Source organism: Hemibagrus wyckioides, linkage group LG07, assembly GCF_019097595.1.
Source record: "Hemibagrus wyckioides isolate EC202008001 linkage group LG07, SWU_Hwy_1.0, whole genome shotgun sequence".
NCBI lineage: Eukaryota > Metazoa > Chordata > Actinopteri > Siluriformes > Bagridae > Hemibagrus > Hemibagrus wyckioides.
In genome coordinates this window covers 23,951,898-23,977,400 of record NC_080716.1, presented here as the reverse complement: position 1 = coordinate 23,977,400, position 25,503 = coordinate 23,951,898, and the positions used below count along the sequence as shown (strand labels likewise).

General features: G+C 39.9%; 2 protein-coding genes across 5 annotated transcripts in view; one reads left to right on the top strand and one right to left on the bottom strand.

Annotated features, from left to right (window-relative positions):
* The window catches only part of ino80b (INO80 complex subunit B), a 5,366-nt gene extending 4,490 nt beyond the window's left edge, over positions 1 to 876 (top strand). For both annotated transcript variants that reach the window (XM_058394866.1, XM_058394865.1), the window contains exon 5: positions 1 to 876. This exon is cut by the window's left edge and continues 379 nt beyond it. In XM_058394866.1, coding sequence (XP_058250849.1) covers positions 1 to 86 — 86 coding nt within the window. In that variant the 3' untranslated portion in view covers positions 87 to 876.
* A 5-nt stretch (positions 877 to 881) lies between these two features.
* On the bottom strand, positions 882 to 24,812 carry intu (inturned planar cell polarity protein). Of its 3 annotated transcripts, none has more exons than XM_058394862.1 (16): positions 24,411 to 24,812; positions 21,787 to 22,358; positions 20,068 to 20,153; positions 14,958 to 15,161; positions 11,905 to 12,023; positions 11,008 to 11,097; positions 10,289 to 10,366; positions 8,833 to 9,016; positions 8,473 to 8,526; positions 8,294 to 8,356; positions 7,345 to 7,578; positions 3,719 to 4,204; positions 3,361 to 3,455; positions 2,978 to 3,167; positions 2,711 to 2,853; positions 882 to 1,817 (listed from the first exon to the last, which is right to left on the bottom strand). In XM_058394862.1, exons 1-16 carry the CDS (start codon positions 24,500 to 24,502, stop codon positions 1,706 to 1,708), a joined length of 2,802 nt encoding a protein of 933 aa, XP_058250845.1. In that variant the 5' UTR covers positions 24,503 to 24,812; the 3' UTR covers positions 882 to 1,705. The 3 variants fall into 3 exon arrangements, with proteins under 3 accessions (XP_058250845.1, XP_058250844.1, XP_058250843.1); XM_058394861.1 differs by lacking the exon at positions 24,411 to 24,812 and adding an exon at positions 23,428 to 23,694 and having other exon boundaries at positions 883 to 1,817; positions 11,905 to 12,020; XM_058394860.1 differs by lacking the exon at positions 24,411 to 24,812 and adding an exon at positions 23,428 to 23,694 and having other exon boundaries at positions 884 to 1,817.
* Between the last annotated feature and the right edge of the window lie 691 nt (positions 24,813 to 25,503).

The following is a 25,503-nucleotide window of genomic DNA, read 5'->3' as shown; positions in this document are numbered from 1 at the left end:
AGTACTCATGCTCCAAGACGGGAACTCCTCTCTGCAGTCTGGACTGTTACAGGAAGAACTTAACGCTTGTAGAAAGTGCAGCTTGAGCTTAAAGAACTCACAGACATGTGTTGCACTGTTGGAACGGCTGGATTTATGGATGTCTATAAGTTCAGAGAGACTAATTTATACTTTAAAACTCTGTGACTCTGAAAATCCAGAAATTTTTCTTTTTTTGAAGTTTTTTTGAGTTCATTTCCTGTACAGTTGACTTTCTAACATGGATGTCCTTCACAGCATCCGATCCCAATCCATCAAGAATACATATTCTGTCATGAAACCAACCGCTTGACAGAAACCTGTTCCGTTTATCTATTTAAAGTTGTTTTATTATTTTTAGCGCCCTCTGCTGTCTCAGCAATCTCCCTCTGCTAAAATATATATAAATATACAGTATATTCATTATGGTTCTCCATCTAAAGGGAATAGGAAGAGCCGACTAACTTTGTTCGGGCTGGGGGCGGGGCTTATTTCAAAGATACTGAAGGGTACTCTTTAAAAACTTATGATTACAGGTTTAAAGAAATAACTTTATACAATTAAAATCCAAAATGGAGAAACTGGATGCTGTGATTTGTGTGTAAAAAAAAAAAAAAAAAATCCTGCTTGATTTCTGTTACAGATGATCTTCATTTGTTCATGTAAATTATGTTGAATTAGAGAAGAGCACTATGCTGAATCAGTGTAGATGTAAAAACCCCAAAGTATTGATGTAGTGTTTGTGTGATGCTTCAGCCTTTCAAAGGCTTTAGCATTTTAATTTTTTCTTGACTACCCCAGATTTTTTTATTATTATTTTTTTTTGTAAAAAGTCCGAAATAAACAAGGTGACATGGCCGTTGTGGTTGTATTGATTTTATACATCTGTGGTGCAGAGTTTGAATACAAAACACAAACTGCTTCATATGGACGCTGGTTCACGGCATTTATGAGAAAATGTTAATCCCGCAATTCTGTGTTAATATCGTAGAAATCACACGATCAGTTCATTCGTTAATAATTCATTCATTCTGACTTCAGCATTAAATTGCAATTGTGAGAAATTAACTCGTAGCTGCGAGGAAAAAAAAGATTATGAGAGGAAGTATTTGTGATATTTTTCTCGTAGCTGAAACAAGCTTCCATAGCTACATCTTAAATAAACATTTTACCACAATATATAAAAACACCCTGATGTTGGTCAGTGGAATATCAAGCTCTTTACTACACCAGCAGCATGGACACATGTGCAACTGTTTGGCAAGTCATGAGGCTGTGTTTTGGTCCAGTATGATGTAAAATCATCCATAGCTGCAATGTGAGAAAACCTGCCGTGTGCAAACCTACAGCACTTTTCTCACACACGCCAGCTTTACACGTCTCTATAGTGAAACTCCAGGCTCCTGCACTAATGTCCCGAAACCTGTTAGCTTTATCCCTCTCTTTAAAACATTTCAGCACAGTCTGAGGTATAAATGTTGAGATTTTATAGACGACTGACTCCTGCTCATTTGCTGGACGACACACAGGTCTGTTCCTGAACACAGAATTATACTAATACAGAAAAATAAAATAATAAAGGACCCAATAATTCAGCCCTTTATGTAAGCTAGCATTCAGCCTCGGCATCTCTTTTCATCATGCAGGTTTTTAATATTCAGCGTGACCCCGGAAACCTGAAGAAAAATCACACGGCCAGGCCGAACGAGAGCCTGAAGGCCATCTCCACAGGTACCTCCGGCACCGAGTCGTGGAAACATACGTAGAACTCCTGAGGAATGGGTTCTAGCACCATCCGCCTGCAACACAGAACAATGAGGTTCTGATTAAAAAGCCACTCTGCAGCCAGGTACACTGTACATAAGGGTGTAAAATTGATGGTACACCATTAAAACTAGCAGAATTTGGGTTGCACCACAGACACTTAAGGTACAATTGTCGAGTTATTTTAGGTAAACAAAGAGGAAGTGAACTACATGAAGACTAAATGAAGTTTATCTAAAGATTCTTAAAATAAAATGGAAAAAAACTGTAATTACTGTTGGTAAAGATGCACTGTGTAAACACTGAGCACAGATTTCAGGAAACAGAGGGAGGAAGGTGTAAGCTTGAGGCTATCACTATGTTATGTTCAAAACTATGCTGAAATCTTAAATATCTCAAATAGTAACATTTATCTAGTATTTCATATTATTCCAATGATTCTTCTCAGATATTGAGGTTGCTAGTAAGTTTCTAATTTTCTGTCAAATGATCTAAAAACAGAATAAGGAAACGTAAATCCTGAAATGAGGGTTTAGAAAGGTGTCAGAATACAGGGTCAGGGCCGTTTTGGCAGCAAAAAAAGGGGGACCAACACAAGATTAGACAGGTGGTCATAATGCTATGCCTGGTCGGTGTATGTGTGCAATATGTAATGAACCCTGACTGTATTTCCTACACATTTCTCTGAAGATGAACAGAAAACAGCTGCTAAAATGAATCAGTCAGCATTCATGATTTCTCTAAATCTGCAGTCATTCCTTCAGAGACAGGACTGTAGAAGAGTCTGAGGTTGGAGTCAGCTGTAGTTCAGTTTTCAAATACCAGTAGCTGGAAGATTGGAATGTAATGATAAAGCGTAATGAGGTATAGTTTCGGATACTGAAAGAGAAATGCGGAAACTTTATTAAAATTATAAAGGAACATGTACCCGATAACCCAGTAGGTCATTGTGGGAGCAGGTTTCTTTTGGTCCGTCCAGTTCTCGGGTTTGCACTGGAACAAAATGCCATGTTCTTTAACTGGACCAAGGCCTCGAGACGTGTGTGGCCTGTCAGTTCCTCGCCTGTCTTGCTACAACACACACACACACACACATATAAGAAACCCAGTGTCCAGTAACAAATGACGTAAAATTACTTCAGGGTGATAATGAACACACCCACACATATAGAAACACACAGACACACACACACACCCGTGGTGGCAGGCTTTGCTGGAAGGCGTGGCGGATGGACAGGCAACAGTGGTGGAAGTTGCGGATGAGTTGAGGGTGGATGGAGCCGCTGAGCTGCGATATCTCTCGGTGTGTAGGCGTGATGAAGATGCCCTGCACTGTCTCCATCAGAACATAGTGAAAAAGTGTATTTTCCAAACCTGCTGTGAGCCTGCACACACACACACACACACACACAGTCAACCCCAGTATATATATATATATATATAAAATTCATTATTAATTCATTGCCACAGCACAAAAAGCCCTGACACACCCACTGAGAGCTTTGTAAGGTTACATAAGGAAGGTATTTCTTCAAATTATTTAAAACAATGAATTAAAATTTGTTCACACAGACTCACTTCAGAGTGTTCTGCAGCTCCTCGGCCTCTCTCTCGGTCAGGCTCTTCTTCAGAGAACCCAGATAGAATGGATTGGGCTGCTTAAGTTTGGGAATCTGCCGGAAAACATTTATAAAAGTACAGATCTGTTCAGCAAAGCTCATATACATATCCATAGGGTGATATACAGTATTTTGGCTCCTGAAATTGAGAAATGAGTCAGCTGAGAGATGTAATGGGTTGAAAATGTAGACGTTTCTGGAAAAGGCTGATCAGGTTCACTCAAATTAGGCGCAGGGCCAAAACCTTTTAGAACAAATTCCCCTTAGTCAAGAAACTCATCAAAAAACTCATCAGAAAGAATGCAAAGGCAAAGTACCTTAAACAGTCCCCCACTGCTGCCACTGCCATCTGATCCCCCAGACCCCAGAGAATCCCTGCGAGTACCAGCAGAGGGCATTCTCAACCCAACGTCACCCAGCTCGCTCCCGCTGTCCGACACGCTCCTCTGTGGGCTCGGCTTCCTGCCCTTCAGCCCTGACCCTGCCCCTGCCTCTCCGAACAGGCTTCGACCAATCGTGCCAGGTGACGGTGGCTTGATGGCTGCTGTCAGCCGGTTAAGGATGGGTGAGCTGCCAATCACGTCCTGGCGGCCCCGCCCACTGGAGGGCAGGAACCAATCGGCACAGGACAGGCAAGGAGTGGGAGGAGCTGAGAGACGTTCTTCAATGGCACACTCGAGACTCTCGAGCTGCAGGAGAGTAGCTTTGACCTGGTCGACGTAGATGCAGTCAGGACCGGGAGATCCGTGAGCAAGAGACGCACAACCACCGGCTTCCAGTAACACACACTGCATAAAATGTTTCTGTAAATATACAAGATACAGGGAAAAATAAAAATAAATAATAAATAAACTGTGTGTGTCAATTAAATTTACTCATTGTAGTTATTTATATATAAATATTCTTCTTAAGACACAGAAAAAGGAATATAATAATCACTGAATCAGTAGGCTGAAAAAGCCTACTGAGAGAACACCTAGAGAGAGAAAGATCGGAAAAATGCGACAGGAACGTGAAATAAGAACATGAAGTGAAAGCAGCGTGGCTGAAGTGTGAGAAACAGAGCTCCAGAGAAAGAATAATGATGCACTGCTGGAGATCCAGTGTTCTGCACAAAGTCCTGACAGGAATGTGTGGCAATAAGACTAGCAGCAGGGAAACGTAGCTACAGGCAGGGCAGCTGAGAGGATATTGGATAAAGCAGCATGGCATTACTGCACACACACATACACACACACACACACACACACACACACATACATGTACATATACACACATACATATACACACACACACACACACATGTACATACACACACATACATATACACACACACACATACACACACATATATATGCACACACACACACACATACACACACACATATAGATATGCACACACACACACACACACACACACATACACACACACACATATATATGCACACACACACACACACACACACACACACACACAGGTAACATGTTTAAACAATTGCCTATCTGGAGTGTTGAAAGCAAAATACCTGCCAATGTGCTCTTAGAGGAAAAAAAACCCTGAATCCTTTATTTATTGGCCTGCGCTATTTCATCAAATAAACAAAAGCAGGTTGAGTTAATTACAGTTAGTTAGTTGAGTTTTATACCTGACCTTCGGGGTAGACACAGGATCACTCACTGCTGAAAGAGCTGATGATAACCTGACACTTCTACAGAATCCTTTATCGTGTAATTACACATCATGAGACAACAGAAAGAAGCTGAAGAGAACAGACACTGAACTGACCAGGGTCAGGCAGAGAGGCTTTGGTCAGTTATAAGTCAGTTATGGAACTGCATAACGCTACTGAAATTATCACACACACACACACACACACACACTATAAGAAAGAAATATCAGACTTTTTGTGTATTGTGTATTTAACATATTTGAAGGAATTAAGAATCCATAAGGAATCCATTTATGTAAATAAGTAAGTAGCTAAACAAACAAATAAATAAATGTGTTTAAAACAAAGGAAATTAGTTCTCATTATATATTTTGCACATCAAATCAAAAATATTATTATTAAAAAATATATATTATATTATTATATATTATATATATTATTATTTAAAAAAGTATTCATAAATTCCATACAATAATTTACAGTTTTTGTCTTATTACTGTGTGTGTAGATTTTTTTTTAAACTTAACCATAACCTTACATACACACACACACCACTGAGCTTTGAGACTCCATAACACACATAACACACACACACACCACTGAGCTCTAATACTCCATATCACACACACACACAATTCTCTACTTCCTGCGAAGGCTGAGGAAGGCTCATCTTCCACCTCTCATCCTGACCACCTTCTACAGAGGGACCATCCTGAGCAGCTGCATCACTGCCTGGTTTGGGAATTGCACCGTCTCGGATCACAAGACCCTGAGAAGGGTCTGAGAAGATGAGAAGCTGAGAAGATCATCAGAGTCTCTCTTCCCTCTATTAAAGACATTTACTCCACACGCTGCATCCGCAAAGTCAACAGCATTGTGGATGATCCCACACACCCCTCACACACACTCTTCACCCTTCTGCCATCCAGAAAGAGGTACCGAAGCATTCAGACCCGCACAACCAGACTGTTGAACAGCTTCTTTCCTCAGGCAATCAGGCATATCAACAGAGAACTGAACTGAGCTGGACACACACACACACACACACATACACACACACATACACACACACATACACACACACATACACACACACGAACACATACAACCAAGATCTGATCTCAACAGAGAAACTGAACTGTGCTGGACACGGACACACACACACACACACACAACACACACAACACACACACACGCACAAAACCTGTGAACTGTTTTTCCAACGAGAACTGAACTGTGCTGGACACAGACACACATACAACTGAGAACTGCTTTCAACAGAGATCTATACTGTGCTGGACACACACACACACACAAATTGTCCTGTTTGCACGCATATGTCACTTTACATTACACTTTACACTTTATATTGATCCTGTTTACATGTCACTTTTAATATTTGCACTCACTGTCAACACTATTCTTTTGCACAGAGTCGGTCTGTTTGTCTGCACTGTCCTGTCTTGTCATCCTGTGCACTTCTGTTGTATGTCTAGTTTTTCTTGCACCTTAAGTATAGTTTAGTTTTATCTCTATGTTTATCTCAATGTTTGTCTCCGTCACTGTGCTTTGTCTGTTCTGTGTAGCACCTCTGGTCTAGGAGGAATGTTGTTTCACTTCACTGTGTACTGCATCAGCTATATATGGTTGAAGTGACAATAAAGCTTCTTTGACTTTGACTATTTGACTTTGACACACACACACACACCACTGAGCTCTAAGACTCCATATCACACACACCACTCTGTGTGCTTCAGGATAGTTTTATGTTAATAACATTTGTGTGTGTGTGTGTGTATTATCACTTGATTTAATGCTGCATTGTGTATTTATTATATGCTGCATTTCACCACGTTTGTTCTTTCTGAATGTTTTTCTATTTCTGTGTTCAGAGCATTTGCGTTGTTTTGTATATAGTTTTTGTGCGATAGAACTTCATGTCTCCAATCACATTATGTGTATATAAACAGAGTGTCCCAAAAGTCTCCATACACCGGGGAAATGAACACTTTATAGCAAAATGTCTTCCAACACTGTTCATACTTCTTTTGTCTCATGTAGCCTTTATAGAAAGCCTTTGACAAGAAAAATTAGAATGTGTAGAAATCATTCTCATGGCTGGCTCAGGAAGCTAAGTTGCAAATCTGGATGAGAAAGATGACGGTGTGTGTGTGTGTTTGCAAAGAAACAGTAATCATATAGAAGATGTTTTGCAAATAAAGTGTTATGTATTGAGACTAATCAGAATAGATAAAAAACAAACAAACCCTCACCAGACCGACGACGAGGAGGAAAAAGCGGCCATGGGACTCGCAGTAGCCTGGGTGGGAGGTGGAGGTGGAGGTGTGTGAGTCAGGGTGTGAGCGGCTCTGCAGGAACACCTCCCTCCACACCACCAGCTGCCCCACACGCTGCTCTGCACCCAGACACAGCAGACAGTAGTGCTGGCAGTACAGACACACGTCCAGAAGGTCCTCTTTAGGCAGGTGGTTTGCTATCAGATAACCCTGAGTGGACAGAGCCATGAAACTGCAATCAATGTGTTTTTCCTTTAGGTTTGCTCTTATTTTGCATTTGGGTCACTTTTCGGGTTCTGCTATTATGCTCACAGCAAGAGCTGGACTCATTTTCATGCCCTGAATTGTAAATCTACACAAATCCACTCACTCAGCCAGGACTGTCCTGGTGTCACATGCTCACTTTAGTTTTGCACTAAAGATAAGAGACTAAAGTAAATACCGAGAACGTTATATCTTAATATGCAGAGTGTTGAAGCTGGTTGAGTTCATGTGCCTCTTTATTTGTTTGCTGAACCACGAGAGACGTTCAACAGATAGCTCAATTGAAATTTTTACGACATCTATAAACGTAAACAAAACAGAAAAACCTCGGATTTGTACATTTAGTGTTATTTGGTTGATAATGTAGTTGCAATGTTCATTTTTATTAAGTACAGACTTTACTGTATATGCTTTAAATGTAGTACAGCTTTAATAATAAGTTAGCGAAGCAGATTTTGGTCACCAGATGGCTAATCTCAGGTGATTTGGGCTGATTTTTCCAATGTAAATGTTTGCTATTTGGTCAAACTATCACTTTAAAGTAACTGATTTTACCCTCTCTATCTTCTCATCCATAATTGAATCCTTCCATTGTTCAGCGGATGAAGTGTGCACAAAGATGAAGTGGATGTAGGAGGATCCACTGGGAGACTACACTCACCTTGTAGAAGAGACAGGACCCTAAAATGACGTACAGACGCCGCATGCCATAGAAGTCTTCTGACTGTTGAAACCAAGAGCCAAGATAAAAAGAAAACAGTTAAATGGAGAAGATTGGTCTCGGTTTATATAATCGATAAGAAAAAGAAAAGAAGAACAGTCTTTTTGGTCCCCACTCACCATGTCACCAAAGTCAGAGGACTCAAAGTCTGACAGAACAGTGTCCACTTCGACCTGTGAAGCCATCAGAAATCACACTTCCTTTAAGATCCATTAAGATGCAGCAAAAGCCGGTGATTATACTGAATGTCATATCTAACATTCATATTATTTAACCAGCATGTGTGTCATTAAATCATTTAATTTCGCATATTATTAAAAATATCACCATCTCGCTTCTGTGCACCGCTTAAATAACACATTGAGCATTTCTACTGTTAGTTTCTCAAACCTGCAGCTGAGGACCAGTGTGATGAGCTCCAATGTAATCAGGGCAGAAATGAAAAGAGCAGTAGTGTTTGTCTGTATTAGAGGACATGCCTTAACGTCTGGAGGTAAAGTGAGCCAGCGCATGGCAGGTAAGTCGTCTAGGAAGAGGGTCCCGGAGATGATGGAGGGGGCGGAGCCAGGGCTGTCACTCAGACGAGAGGGCTGGATGATTCTCTGGAAGAACAGGCAGAAGAAATGATCCAGGCGAGGTGCATTCTCCACCTCACTGAAGGCACTATGGAGAAAACAGACAGAACATTGATTTCTGTTGATGAATCTCCGTGCTCCAGGGTGTGGTTTGATGCTGAGCTTGGTTTATTGTCTATATTCCTGAGTTTATCCAGTGTACACTACCAGTCAAAAGTTTGGACACAGCTTTTAATGCAATGTTTTTTGTTTAGGGATTTATTTTCTACATTCTAGAACAATACTGGAGATTTCAAAACTATGAAATAACACACATGGACTTAAGTAATCCATATGTAATGACAACAAAAAACAGTCCGTTCTTATTTTAAGACACGAAGGTCAGGTGTTCTGGAATAGTTCTTGCAAGAACAGTACTGTCAAGTGCATTTGCAAAACCCATCAAGCACCATGATGAAACTGGCTCACATGAAGACCATCCCAGTAAAGCAAGACCAAAACTTACCTCTGCTGCAGAGGAGAAGTTCATTTAGAGTTACCAGCCTCAGAAATCACCAATTAACAGCACCTCAGATTAGAGCCGTTATGAAGGCTTTACAGAGCATCAGTAGCAGACATATCTCAATATCAACTGTTCAAAGGACATATTGTGTATTTCGGCATTGTTTTACAATGTAGAAAGAAATAAACATCAGGAAAGACCATGGGATTAGAAGATGTGTCCAAACTTTTGACTGGTAGTGTACATGTGATATTTCTCTGTATTTTCTTTCCTTCCAGTTCCCAAAAACACGCTGCAAGGTTCACTGGCTGTGCTAAACTGCTCTTAAATGTGAATATGAGTGCGCGGTGCCCTGTAATGGCTCGGCATCCCATCCAGGGCGTATTCCCACTTTCTGCCCGGCATTTTAAACTTTACAAATTTGCAAATGTTAAATCTGCAACGCTATATAAGCCAAGCTTTAGTCGTTTTAACTTTGCCATAAAAAGCACATTACAAGCCTTTCCCAGATTTCTTGAACTTTCTGGACTTTCTATGTTCAGTTTCCCGCTAAATTACTCCTATTGCCACACCAAAGCTGCAAAAACCACTCAAATACACTAAACCACACAATTACAACTGCACAAACACACTCATTCTCCCTGCCCTCTGTCCCACCCATCTGTACACACACACGCAAAGACACGAGTGTGCACACACACAAAAGCAGAAGGCATATTCAGTTTCCAAAGAGCTACAGAAAGTAAAAATCCAAGCATAAAATACAACTACATCTTACCAAATACACAGGAAAGAGGAAACAGAAAACAGAAACAAATATGCTGGTGTTTGTGTACAGTGCATGCAAACAGCACCCACCTGTGCAGGGAGCCGTACATGACCCTGAGAGTCCGCACCAAGCCACTTATAACAGTCTGCAGATGCAGCAATGGCACCCTGTGGGATAACACACTTCACTGAAACACACTGAAACACCACCAGTGTTCTGTGACTAGATCAGTGACAACTGTCCAAGACGATCAGCCCATCGTCAAGGTGTTCAGGGTGAAGATTCATATCTTTAGATTAAAGTCCTAAATCACATCCCCAAGACAGACCTCCATAAACTTGTTAATTATATTCGATTAACCTTAACCCTGCAGTGTGAAACTTAAAGAGCCAAACATCAGAAACTAAACATATATATTTTCTGACAGACTTCATTTTAATTAAACAGGTTAACTAGTTCTGATTTTGGGTGCATCCCAAATTGCATACTCCTGCACTATTCTATGGCATCTTGTAGTATAAATAGTGAGAGTAGCGTAGCACACACTTGAAAAGTACATGGATGATGCAATTATTCAACCAAATAAACATGCACTCAACACTCGCAGCTTTGCTTATGTAGCAGGAAAGGGGCGGGGCTTCAGGCGCTGATGCTGGATGACGGAAAATTTCAAGATGGCCGATGGACAGCAGACAAATGTCTTTTAAATGAGCCCAGGTTTTGTGATCACACGTGGATGTCAGCTGTATTTTATTGTAAGTGCTTACATCATTTCAGACACAACTTGTATGGATGAGCGTTAATGTACCTGTCAGCAGGCAGACCCACCACCAGCAGATTCTCTCCTTCCTTCCAATAACCCACATGGACCAATTGCTTTCTGAGCACCAGGGAGGAGCTACAACACACACACACACCATTCAACACTCAGTATAGGAACATAATAAAGTAGTTAATGCTAAGAGTTTTGGAGCATTTGGAATATATGTATGTTTATTTCGATCTTAAATATGACTTTTTGGCTAATAAGTAATTGTCATACAAAGTACTAGTTGGTTCCACATCATCTTATGTTCAACTTAACTATGAACTAGGAAGTGGTAACTCAGCATGTTCGAGTTAGAAAGTGGGAAACAACATGAAAACTGTTATTTGTTTTGTCCAAGCACCAAGAACCCAAGAAGTTAGCAACTAGCTTGCTTGCTTTTTTTTCTTTTATAGTATCAAGTCACCTAACTGTAATGTAGGTTAAGAAATAAAGATTTAACCAACTAATATATCTGTATGTTGATGATCTAAAACAAATACTGATATAACCTGATTCAAAATAAGAGAAGATGATATGTGTGAGCAGCCATGTTGATATGACACTAAATACTGAACTTAGAGTTGAGGATCCCTGCCTGGGTTTGTGATTTGGAAGTTAATGGAGTGTTTTCTGATATTCACAAGGTATATCAGTTTAATTATAGCAATAAACTCCTTGGGAAGAATGCTTATATTTGGTGGTACTCAATTATAAATAAAACGGAAACACAAAGAGTTCATTACATTCAGCTCAAATACTTGTGATTAGTTCATTATACACCAGTTGTGGAAGGCCAACAGCTGGTTTAATGACCATTTTGCTGAAGAAAAGAAGAATAGAAAAGGTATAAAGGTGAATGGGTGTGTTTCAAATGTAAAGAAGTAGTAACAACGTTACCTGATGATCTGTCCCCCGGTGACGTTCTCCAGCATGTCGCACAGCGTGAGGAAGATTCCTCTCACTGCCTTCAGCTGTGCTGCTGCCTCAGACACTGGGTACTGGTACAAGACCTCCTGCTGCAGAGAGACGTCAATACGACAACACTTCACTACAGAGATACTTGAGTTTTTCAGAGAATTTCCACAGAACGTCTATTTGAGTCTGAGACTGGATGTGTGTTCAGGCAGAACTTCTCAAATTCAAGATTTTAATGTGGGAATAAAGCTAAGCAATCAAACACGTATCAGATGTAAGCCTTGTAGCACTCATATTAAATTGAATTAGACATTTCATTAACTGTATCTTATGTATGTATCTTAAAAACCACAGTCAACACGGCACTAAACAGAGCTGCTTGTAAACGTAGCTCAGAATTAATTTGTCGCTTGAATTTTTAGACTCAAACGGCTTTGCAAGGGACCTCAGGCTTGGTAAGTGGTTTCAGAGAGGCCATGGCACACATGTAATAACCGACACAGCTGGGTGGTTAATAATATATAAAGGTTTTTGTTACTGAGGTAACTAGATGATGCCTAAATGATTGAATTCATTTCAATTTGTGCCTTTAATCAAAATTGTAAACATATAAATACGCTTTTCCACAGAAAGACCAAGAAGCTTTATAAAAAAAGAATCTCGACTCTTAGAATAAAGGAGACTGAGGAATGAAGTAATGCCGATTTATTCAGAGAAGATGAAAAGGTGGGGACCCTCTTTTACTGAGCTCTGATTAGTATGCATAACAGGACACTTCAGCCATTTAGAAACCTGAAGGAAACGTGTGTGTGTGTGTGTGAGAGAGAGAGAGAGAGAGAGAGAGAGAGGGAAAGAGAGAGAGAGAGAGAGAGAGAGAGAGAGAAAGAGAGAGAAAGAGAGAGAGAGAGAGAGAGAGAGAGAGAGAGAGAGAGAGAGAGAGAGAGAGAGAGAGAGAGAGAGGGAAAGAGAGAGACAGAGAACGAGAGAGAGAGAGAGAGAGAGAGAGAGGGAAAGAGAGAGACAGAGAACGAGAGAGAGAGAAAGAGATAGAGAGAGAGAGAGAGAGAGAGAGAGAGAGAGAGAGAGAGAGAGAGAGAGTGCACAAAACAATAGCAGGACTGAAAAGGAGAATGTAAAAGGGTTTCATTGGAACATAAGAGAACATGAAAACACAAAAAACACAAAATCCTTAGGTGTGAACACACACACACACACACATACACACACACACACACACACTTTTTTGTCCATTGACACAACAGAAGCTAACCCTAACCTTGACCTCATGTCCAGACAGAAATCCTATGGCTTAAAATAAAACACTGTATATTTATTCTATCATTATGAGGACATCTGGTCTGTTTTGGTCCTCAAATAGACCTAAGCCTGTATGCATGCACCCAGACACAAACACAAAGAAGTTGTGTATAACTGTAGTGCATGCAGTCTGTTCACACTGGGACATTTAGGAAAACTTCTAGTAAAAATGAAGTGTAAAATGCTGGATGTTTTTTGCACTGAGCGGTCACAGTCAGGAACCCAGATCCATCAGAGAGTGTTGTGGTTTAGTCTCGAATGAGGAGTAAAACATTCAGAGGATTATAAAGTGGATTTGAAAAATGCCCAATTGTTTCTGTAAAGCCTGCTTAATGATGTGAGGAACCATAAAAGAATTGATCGGGATGGTTGAACGCTCGATGTTAGAACCAACTTCCAGATTTTTACACATGAATCAGCTTGGTTTCTGTAGAAGCTAATCAAATCTGTGTGTATTTATATATAACCGATTTAACGGAAGGGTAAATAATTGGACCAGAGACAGACCTACAGAGATATATAGGCATTACATTTCTCTGGTCTAAGTAGAGAAATGATGACATGGAAAAGTCCATGGAGAATGTTTCAATTAAAATGGACCGAAAGAGAAGAAAGTGTTTATTCACACATCAAGCTCAAAACCAGAACCATGTGTCTCATCTATTCGGAGTTTGCAGTGCTAGTCACGTGAGGCGCCGAAGCAAAACAGAAACCTAAACACTTCCATAAACTAATCACTAATGATTACAAAACTGGATCTTCACAAATGTTAGTTAAATATTGAATAGACACTGAGCAAATACGACAGGAAGTGAACCTCTAAACAAATAAATGTGCCATAAATCAGTTCAAATCTTGAACCTACATGTTCTCTATATTCACTGTGAGGGATTTATTAACTGAGACTGGAGTTCGGAAAAGTTTCATCTGACAATTTCTACGACTGAGCTCTCTCAAAACTAACTCCGGCTTTGCATAAATTTCAATCTAAATGAGTGTTTCATGGCACTAACAAGGCTGACTGATCCTCCCAGGAGCAGATGTTATTAATAGACTGTCGGTGTGATGTTATAAATGATTCAGGACGGACTCATCTCCTGTTGCTGTTGAATGAAGACACTGTTTTTACGCAGCTGATTTGTGTAGTCGCTGCTGCTGCAGCTCTTTCTGGCAGAAAATGAACTGACGACACTTCTAGATTATTATGTGAGATTAATTGGGGCTTTTACTCATTTGTTTTTGCTTCTAATGCATTTGCTGGTACAAAATATTCTCTAATAGCACTGTTGGCTGTAATTCTTTGTGATTTACTTAATCATTAGCATTAATCAAAGAGGGATTCTGGAAATATATGAAAAATTAACCACGATTAAGGTATAAGCTCTAATATTCCAGCCATTCTGTACACAAAACCAGCATTAATGCTTAAACGTACAAACCGAATCAATAAAACATGATGGAGTTTAGCCGAAATTGAGCCAACAACAATAACATGACATGAGACATGAGGTATATGGAAAATTCATAACAAATAACTAAAGCTATAATAATATTTCAATGACTGAAGACATAAAAATGATTATAATGATTATATTACAAAAAAAACACCTCCACCAGACTAATCATAGATGTATTTCGAGATAAACCTAGAATTTCTATAGTAGTAACTGTCTCTGACTTGCTCTTTTAATGCCTCAAGTGCAAGCAGAATCACTGACCTCCTCCTGAGGCGACTCGGAGTCGAGTTTGAGTGACAGGTACATGACGATGTGAGGGATGTGCGCTACGCTCATCTGCAGCTCCGTGGTGTCCTCACCCCAGAGGAGACGCACCAGCTGGCTGACCGGGGCCGCGGGTCTCGGTCTCGCCACCTCCGAGTCCATTACAGAGCCTGCGGTGCCCGTCTCTAGAGTCAAATGCACCTGAGAAACGGACAGAGAGCAGGAATTAACGCTGCCTGAGCATCGCATCACCATTACTGACATCATAAAGATTACGTTAAATAAACAATAACATGTCTATTATCTAAATTCACATTTTCTTCTTCTGCAGTATTCCAGGATAAAATGTAGCCTGTGTCTAAAAACAAAAGAAAGGCGCCAAACTGATTCACCGCTTTGTTTTAAATCCAACTTTTCAACCCGTAATGAATTGTTTTCTCTCAGGGGAGCGGCTGCAGTTTGGGTAGGTTGGAGGGGATTTCGTGAGAAATTCACAAACGAGTGAACTGAATGCTGAGAAACGTTAGAGAGAAGGAAAATTTGACATACCGCTGCTGTGTCCCAGCAAGAGTTATACTACAACCATTAAATGGACATTTTGAGGTTATGGAGAAAATAAACAGTTGCATCAGTTTTGCTGTGAAAAAGCCAAATTCAGCTGTTTTTTTTGTTCAGAATCAGAGCAGAACTGCTGTGGAGCTGTGTGTGTGTGTGTGTGCAGAGTATTGGATTCATTATATTTAGCTATCAAGAGATTACTTTATTCAAACTATATGATGCAGAAATCCAGAAGCTGACGAAGCGTGTTTCCATTCCACACTGACCAGAACCGTGTTTCCACACACTGACCAGAACCGTGTTTCCACACACTGACCAGAACCGTGTTTCCACACACTGACCAGAACCGTGTTTCCACACATTGACCAGAACCGTGTTTCCACACATTGACCAGAATGGTGTTTCCACACACTGACCAGAACCAAGAGTTTTTTTGGTGCCAATTGTTTTGTGTGTGGGAGATAGTTGTAGAAACTGAGGGTTGATTTAAAAAGGTAATATTTGGGAACAGACACTAATCTCTTAACAGAAACAATGGCTAATACACATTAATAACACTTAGAGCTGTAACTGTTTTTTTTTTTCCATTAATTTGTCACCCTTCTGTATGTTATGACTGCAATTACTAGCCAGAACAGTGAGTGTTTTCTGTACTATAAATATGTTAGCATAAGAAGATAAACAAATTAGTTGTATAAATGCATAAACTATAGCAATGTTGCCATTTAGTGCTCAGGAAAATGCTTTTTCTAAAATACTGAAATGATAAAATCACTTTTAAAAGGCAAAAGTAAAACAACAAAACTTCTGACTGACTGGTTACAGTGTTTACCGAGTGACTGTGAATGTTGAATGTATATACGAGAATTTTTATGTTTTCTCATTTGGTGCACTTGAGCCGTGACCCCAGAGTAAAACCACCGAAAAGCAGCTGAAGGCCCAGAGCTCCACAATCCTCCACAGGCCTTCCACAAACAGAAATCAGCAGAACATTTCATTTCATGCTGAACCAGCACTCGGACTTTAGGATAAAATGTTTTACCAAAACAACATACAATGCACCATTTGCGGTTTGTGCAACGGCCAAGCCTTTATGGATCAGAAATTCTGTCAAAACATCATTTCCAGTCCTCCAATACTTGTCTAGTCTGTCTTTGTCTCACAGAACTCATACACGGTACTATTCTGATGTTTCACAATGATAAATCAGACCTGACAAAATGAAGGAAAAGTCTCTTTGCACTTCTTTTCTGACTCATCCTATAATCTGTCCCTTTTTTCTCCCTCTGCGTCTCCGTCCGCAGTGTAATAGCACTTTTCCTGTGGCCTCCAAAAAGTGAGCTGCGCCATAACCGCCATCGCTACACTGGCGACACGACCATGCAATCCACATTCCGATGCTTTTCAGTCAGACGTGAGCCGAACAGAACCGGCACCGGGACGGGATCGGAGGAAACACGACGATTGCACGTATGGATGGAGATGAATCCACACATGCTCTGAGGAAATCTATATTCCTATATTTCCTATCTACAGACCACAGATGTGGTCTAACAAAACCTGAAATAGCTGTGGTTTGAGCAAAAATAGATGCCAGAGCACACAGATGTAAATGACGTAAATGATAATGTTAGGGTGAATGGAGCTGAAATCATGTTACACCTGAAATCATGTTGCCAAGCACAAAATCCATGCACAAAAACCTTCCTCTGACTTGCTCTTAACTGCATCATAAAATTAAAGTGCACTTTTCCTCTGCAAACCTCCCATTAACTCATGTAGTCACCATATGCTCCCCTGGCATACAACTTATTTTCATTTCACTACTCTGCACTTTGCAAGCAGACGTCTGTGTTTAAAGGATTAATTGGTTTTCAGTTGCTTTTAAATAAGACATATTATTAAAACCTAATCTTCTTCTGTGAGCACTTGCTGAAAGAGCTGGTTGCTGTTTCTGTACCCGGAACTAAATAGCTGCTATTTGAGGTTCAGTTTTAGATTCACGAGCTGCTCTTTCTTTCTTTCTTTCTTTCTTTCTTTCTTTCTTTCTTTCTTTCTTTCTTTCCTTCCTTCCTTCTTTCTATCCTTTCTTTACCTTCTGTCTTTCCTTCCTTCCTTCTTTCTTTCTTTACCTTCTGTCTTTCCTTCCTTCCTTCCTTCCTTCCTTCCTTCCTTCCTTCCTTCCGTCTTTCCTTCCTTCCTTCCTTCCTTCCCTTTCCTTCTATCTTTCATTCCTTCCTTCTTTCTTTCCTTTCTTTACCTTCTGTCTTTCCTTCCTTCCTTCTTTCTTTCCTTTCCTTCTGTCTTTCCTTTCTCCCTTCCCTTCTTTCTTTTTCACTTTCCTCTTTTCTGTCTTCCTTCCCTTCTTAGTTCCTTCATTTCCTTCTTCTTTTCCTTCCTTCCTTCCTTCCTTCCTTCCTTCCTTCCTTCCTTCTTTCTTTCTTTCTTTCTTTCTTTCTTTCTTTCTTTCTTTCTTTCCTTCCTTCTTTCTTTCCTTCTTTCCTTCCTTCCTTTCTCCCTTTCCTGTTTTCTGTCTTTCCCTTCTTAGTTCCCTCTGTTCTTCCTTCCCTTCTTAGTTCCTTCCTTTGTTCCTTCATTTCCTTCTCCTTTTCCTTCCAACCCTCCCTCTCTCCCTCCCTTCCTTCCCAATTCAACAGCAAAAAACAATTTTCCATGTTTCCAACAAGCCAGTAAAAACAAAATCTCCCATCCATTTCCAAGCGAGATAATACCAGGATGATTTAAATGATTATGTTCTCAGTATAATACATTTTTAAAAAAAAAAATCTAAAAGTCATTTTCTTCAATTACAGTGAAACCTTCCAAAAATTGATTAAAGTGTGCTCTGATTTCCTAAAGGCAGGCTGAAACTATTTGAAATACACTGCATAATAAGGACCAACAGGTGCAGCAAGATCCTGAGGACTCGGCTGTATTTAGGACGTCTGCACATTCACCCAAAAAATATCCAGTAAAAAGACACAGGTGACGTCCAATGTATCCAAAGGATTTGTAAAGAAAAGTCAGCTTATATGTTATATGAAAAATATAAGTTACACGTTTGTGCCTTTTCGAGTCCTTAGGCAAACTCTGTGTGGAAACAGTAAAAAATAAAATAACACATTAAACAGATCAAACGCAGAAGCTGTTTCTAATTGGGTTACTCAGGCAGAGTTTATATTAGGTTGGAGACTAGCGTACTTTCTGTCCAATGCAGAGGCTTTGCTTAAACAACCATTTCAAATGCCCTGAGAGACAATAAATCAGTGACGGTAATAAAAGACAGAAACAAGTAAATAATCTACATTTCTTTTGACTCTTTGAGGATTTTTACAAAGGGCTGTAAATACTGGTCCACTGACACCCATCCAGTGCAGAGGGAAGCTCATGAAATCTCATGAAAATGTCTAATGTACAGCATCTGAAGATCATTTCTGAGTGAACTTTTATAGTCGTATCATGGTGGTGGTCCTCAGAGCTGCGGTACGGTCAGGGTGTGGGTTTCCCAGCAGACTTTAACAGACTTTATTTACTATTATGGATGTAAGAAATGATTACCCAGAGATTTTCCCATTGACATCAAGAAGTGGAATGCCATTATGGCCACGATGGAGCATATAAACATGTGACACATGCAAGGAGAAACCAACATAAAGGATAATAAAGTGCTTCAGTTCCCATAGCATCATCAATTCCAGCGTCCCTGCTGTACTGGAGCAATGATGATGACCATTTTACCAAATGATATCCTTTCAGGTGGTGTTTTAAGGATGATGTTGATGAGAGCAGTGCCTAAAACCCCACTCCAAAAATCTCTCAAATATGTTTATTAGATATATTGAGATCTTGTGAGAGAGAACATCACAGCATGTGATTTCTGTCATTTTCATCATCATCAAGGGAAATTATTTATAATCACACGTTTTGGTGTCACCCAAGTGAGGATGGGTTACATTTAGAGTCTGGTTCCTCTTAAAGTTTCTTCCTAATATCCTCAAAGGTAGTTTTTTCCCTGTCACATCACTTCTGGTTTTCTCGTTAGGGCTGTCCATTGTTAAAAGCGATTTACAAATCATTTTTTAATCGGATTGAATCCAAGCATTCAGTGAGCCCTCGTACCCTGTTGATGTGGGCGGAGTCATCCTGGAGGAAATCAATGCCGTCAAGATAGAAATGTTTCATCACAGGATAAAGGAGATCCGTCAGAAGAATGACAGGATTGTCTTGGAGTGATCTTTTCTCTCTAAAGGGACCTTTTTCCCTTTCGTTTGTCTTCCATCTGTTGCGATTGTGATTATTAGCCAGAACAGTGTGTTAGTGTGGTGTAAATGCATGTTCTTTTTTTTTGTGTTCTCAGAAAAAATGTTTTCTGTACTATTTTTTTGTGTTAGGATGCCCTCATTTTTACATAACATCCCAAATGGTATATTTTCAAATGACTGAGAACACATTTGCTGGCTGTTCACCAGTGTGTGTGTGTATCGGAGTGTCAGCCTACATGTTTGAGGTATTTTACTTAACCAATGTGAAAACACACACACACACACACCTGTGTTGGTCCAGAAATACAAGACAGAACCCTCTCAATGTTCTCTGATGTAACATCCACGTCGTCAACAGCCACAAGGACGTCACCTAAAAAAAAAAAAGAGAGAGAGAGAAAATTCTTCAGCATCATCCATATCATCTTCACTCCAAACAGACAACACCTTCATTCCGTGCTCCACAATGAATGTCTGAAAGTGTTTTGAGCGGTGATTAGCATCATACAGAAAAGTAACTATGATTCTCTGGTTTTCAGATACACTTATCAAACGCCACATGATACAGTGTTCCTGCAAACCAAAACCTCCTCCACCTGCGTTTTTGTAGATCTGTGCACTGGTATCTCAGCTACACAGATTTCCCCTGCGTTATTTGAGACATTTAAATGGTCTAATTGCTTTAACATGGCCAGGCATTTCAGAGCCACTTGTAAAAAGCTAGCTTGTGGTGATTTACTCAGTTGTGTAATTCCTTTGGAATTCCTTTGGTGTGTCTGGAATTGGACAAGTCTATTGGACTACTGCGGATTTTGCTTGCATGTCATTTCATGTGGATGAAAAGGTCACCGAAAAACTGGGTGAAAATATGCAACACTGACATTTCCATTACTTTTCAGGGATTTCTGGATTCTTCCAACGTAACCATTGCAAATAAAAAGGATATCCGGCTACTGATCTCTATCAAACATCAACGTTAGTGCATTTTAGATGGATAGACAACACCTAATGCTGCACAGTGTTACATTTAGACGTTAACTTTCGCATTGTGAAGCAGGACGTTTGGCGAAAGCTTCAAACCCGCACATCTGAGACAAACATTAAATCTCCCAGTTAGTCTATTATGTCCAAAAGATGCTTTAATATGTACTCAAAAAAACCTCCTGTTATTGGATCAATTAGTAGAAACCACTCGGTTGTGGGAGACTGTTTTCTGTCTATCAGACCCTTCGTGTAATAATAATGCGAATAAAATATATGTTCCAAAAAATTACATGTTGCTGATTTTTACCGAGTTCCTCGCTAAAGCAATGAGTCACAATGAGTGCCTGGAAAATATCAAAAAACTGGAAGGCAAATAATTTTCTCCAATTAAATCAGAACAAAACAGATGTTATTCTCTTTGGCCCACCCAAAATCTACAAACAGCATAATAAAGAACACTGGCCCTTTGTCACAATACGTCAGAACTCATGTTATACACAAGGATGTCAGATTCATCAAAAAATCAAATCTGATGTCAAGAGTAGTTTTGTTCACCTTTTAACTAACATCAAACTATTTACTTTATTTCAGGACCTGGAGAAAGTTACACATGCTTTTATATTAGCTCATCTAGTCTGCTGTAATGATTAGTATATAGATGTATATAGTCCTCTTCACCTCACAGTCAGTACTGAATGCTGGGTATCAGTGCTATGGAAATGAATCACCCCTGTTTTAGCCTCTCTCCACTGGCACCCTATCCATTACAGGAATAAGATTATTTTATTTGGGGCTCTTGAGTAAAGCCACTGAAAATTGGTCAATGTAACCACATCCATCATTGGCCTGGAGTCCAAGAGGAAAAACTGCCTGGTGAAGAAGAGAGAGTGAAAGGGGAAGGAAGACTGTGCAACTTGCAGCAAATGAACTGACAGTGCTGTACTTCATGTACCACAAATAAAGTCAAACTTTGTTAAAGTCATTTGTTTAACCTTAAAGCTCTGAAGCTTAAGTCTCCTTACCAATTAAAATCTGTGCACACTTGCTGGCAGGACTATGAGGTACCAGTCCGTGAATGATGAGTTTCTCCCCATTACAGCCCAAACCATCTCCGCCTCGGAGGATCACTCCTAATAAGGCCTCCAGTAAGCCTCCTTTCTCTGAAGGAGAAGGAGACATGCAGCCCAGACGTTTAGGGTTGACATAAACACACACATCTTTCAAATATGGCTGCTGCACCACCAATCCCGTCCGTGGCCCCGCCTGGTTCTTCAAAATGGACGTCGGTGGCTGAGAAACTCTGCCGTTTTTCCCATCAGCCTTGCTTCTGTGAGATGGCCGTCGTTTGCCTGCCAGGATTTTAGCAAGCTTCTTGAATTTCGGTTGTGATTTCGCGCCGGAGTCCGTACGTTTTTTGCTGCGTTTGTCAGTAATGATCTCCGCCTCTTTATCACTGAAACGTACATGATTGGTAGCAGCAGACTGAGTGGCAGTGATGTGAGAAAGTACAGCTTCTTCTTCGCCTTCACTCAGCTCCAGGTAGAAGAGCTCACCGTTCTTCTGAACATCGTCAAGCCACTCAGGTTCGAGCTCACTAAGGACAGAAATGTATATTTAACAATGCTTGCAAGTATTCCCAACCTCACATTATTACTTCATCACACATTGCTTAGAGTATATAAAACAAGGGCAAATGCTTGCATTCAGTAGGCCATAATATATGTAGTGAAAGCCTTTGACTGTGACTAGCCATCTAATTTTATGGTCTATGACACAAGTATAAGCTATGCTAATAACGTGATCTTGCATTTCAGGCAGCTGAATTTCCGCTCTGAAAGTTGCATTAAGTGATGGTTTTTGTGTGTACTGGCTGTCTGAATTTTCTGACTGAACTCAATGACCCAGTTTAAAGCTAATACAAAAATGGCAACATGAGTCCTTCTAAAACACCACCTTGACCTTAACCCATACTGGGTTTTTTTTCCATTTTTCCCCCTCATATGCCCTCCTGTAATAGTCGTTGTTGTATTTTTTTTTTTTTAACCGCACAGCACTTCTGTCTGGTGAACTTACAGGCTGCATTACAAAGAGTAAGGACCACTCCAGGGAAAACTCACACACATATCCTTTCAGCACAAAACACTCTCACTCGGCAAAAAAAACTAAAAAAAAAAAAAAGAGTATAACACCAAATATGCACCTAAACATAAGTTTTCTTCCCTTTCTCTTTAAACTAAACCGCACCATTTCTGTGGTGAGCTCTTAAAAAAAAAAAAACCCGTCCATGAATTCAGTAAAGATGAGGAACAGCATGTAATTATTTATGAAGGATGGCTTTCTAAATTGGAAGCAGAACTTTTCCTTAAAATTGAAAGTCAGGAAACAGGAATGTGTGTATTTTTTTTTTTCTTTTCTTTTTTTCATACAGATTTTCACAACCAAGATTACTTGAATGTGTTAGACATGCACTTTGGTAACTATATTTTAATTTATTATAGAGAATGATGCACTGGGGCTGAAAATAGATGGACAGATCTGAGACACAAAGTTAATATACTGGATGTATGTAGAAATGCATGCACACTAGATTAGTCTATTACATGCAGATTATTTTTTCTTCTTCTTCCATGCAAGCACATTTCCCCTTTAACGCTGGCTCTTACTCTGAATATTCGGAGTAACTGGATGACTGTGTATCACTTCCATCGCTGACCTCATTTTCTTCCTCTTTCTCGCGCAAATCTCTGGCGGAATTCGTCTGGAAACGTTCCCCCAACTCTCTATCGGCCATTAGTACATTTTCTAAAAGCGTGTCAAAACTTTAAAATGTTTCAGCTCGTTTTTGTCTGCCTTTTCTCCCCAGGATACGCTTGTTTGTTTGTTTGTTTGGAACAGTCAGGAGAAGTGAGATGAACTCGCCATGTTGTGCACATACGGGTCCCTGAGAAGGGGGCGCACGTGACGGATGAACGGCGCGTGATTGGATGAGGCTAGGGTTGCTATAGCAACGTGGAAGCTTTCCGTTGTGTGTACAGCGTGCAAGAGATAGTAGATAAGATAATATGGAAATATCAAAATATGAAATAATAAAATAACAGACTGCTAGTGTTTGGATTGTTATAAAATAAATATAATAAATATATAAGTAGCAAGACCATTTACATAGGATGCATTTATAACTTATAAATGAATCCTGCAGGTCATGGCGAAGTTTACCTAAAATTAATTCAACATGAATTAATTTTATTTTAATATGAGGAAATGTTTTTTAATGTTCAAACCCTAAAAATGTTCTTACCCTAAAAATAATTTTTAAAAAAATCATAAAATAAATAATAGACTGAATATTTGATTTAGAGTTTTTTTTCTAAACCGTTTCAAACATAAAATAAAAACAAACTGCTTTTTATAAAATATGAAAACATTTCCCTACAATCTTTACATGTATATAATACAATCTATTAGGCCTACATTCATATAAATAAAGTATAAATCCGCACGAATAGATCAAATCATGTTAAACAATACATTGGTCCTTTATTGATATAAAGCGAAGCAAAGCGCTTGAACTGATCATCAAAACACTTATTAGATTATTATTATTATTATTAGAGTCAAAACAGTGGATAATGGTATCATCACTGACCTGTAGAGTAAAACACTGCGAATAGAGTCAAACTCGTCCAGGTCTGTGCAGACAGGTCTCACGGTTTTCCCAGAGGAACAGACAGTGAACATGATGCTTCATGCTTTCTGCCTCCGTCTGTTCATCAATTAAACACCACTGAAGAGTTCATCTCACTCACTCACTCACTCACTCACTCACACACACACACACACACACACACAGTGTTTTCCAGGCAGCGCGGTTAGACAGCGGAGTGAAAATGTCCCGAAATGTTAGACACTTCTCGACTGCAGACACGGTTTATATCTCCCGCTAAACTGACCAAAATGTCCTTCTGCTGCCTTTGATGAAAAGCTCAGCTCCTGAGTACTTCTCCAGATCTCTGTTGCCTTCGCTGTGGTTAAATCGCCCTCATACCAAGTGTGGAGAGAGAGAGAGAGAGAGAGAGACGCGCGCGCGCACACACACACACAGAGAGAGAGAGAGAGAGAGAGAGACGCGCGCGCGCACACAGACAGAGAGAGAGAGAGAGAGAGAGAGAGAGAGACGCGCGCGCGCACACACACAGACAGAGAGAGAGAGAGAGAGAGAGAGAGAGAGAGACGCACAAACACACACACACACACACACACACACAGAGAGCGAGCCACAGAGGTAGTATTTAAAAAGAGAGACTGATAGTACTTAAAGAAAGAAAGGCAGAGAGTATTCAGAGGAAAAGAGAGAGAGGGTGTATTTGATGGAAGAGAAAGAGAGAGAGAGAGAGAGAGAGAGAGTATTAAAATGTAGAGAGAAAGGTGGGAGGGTAAGGGGGGAGGGAGAGCTAACCTTTAAAAGCTTGTTAACTGTTTAATGCACCAGTTTTGCAAATTTACACATTTGAAAAAAACCCAAACAAACAAACAAACAAAAAAAAACAGATCTTCAACCCATGCGCTCCAACCCAAATCTCTACTAGTGTTCACTTTCATATGGAAGTTTTGGACAAAGAGAGAAAACAGTTATTTATTATTTCTCAGGTGTTGTCTGTATGATGCACGCATTCTAACTGAAGTACATTCGCAGTGTTCTATGCATTTTATAAACACTTAATATAGCACCAACAATCCTT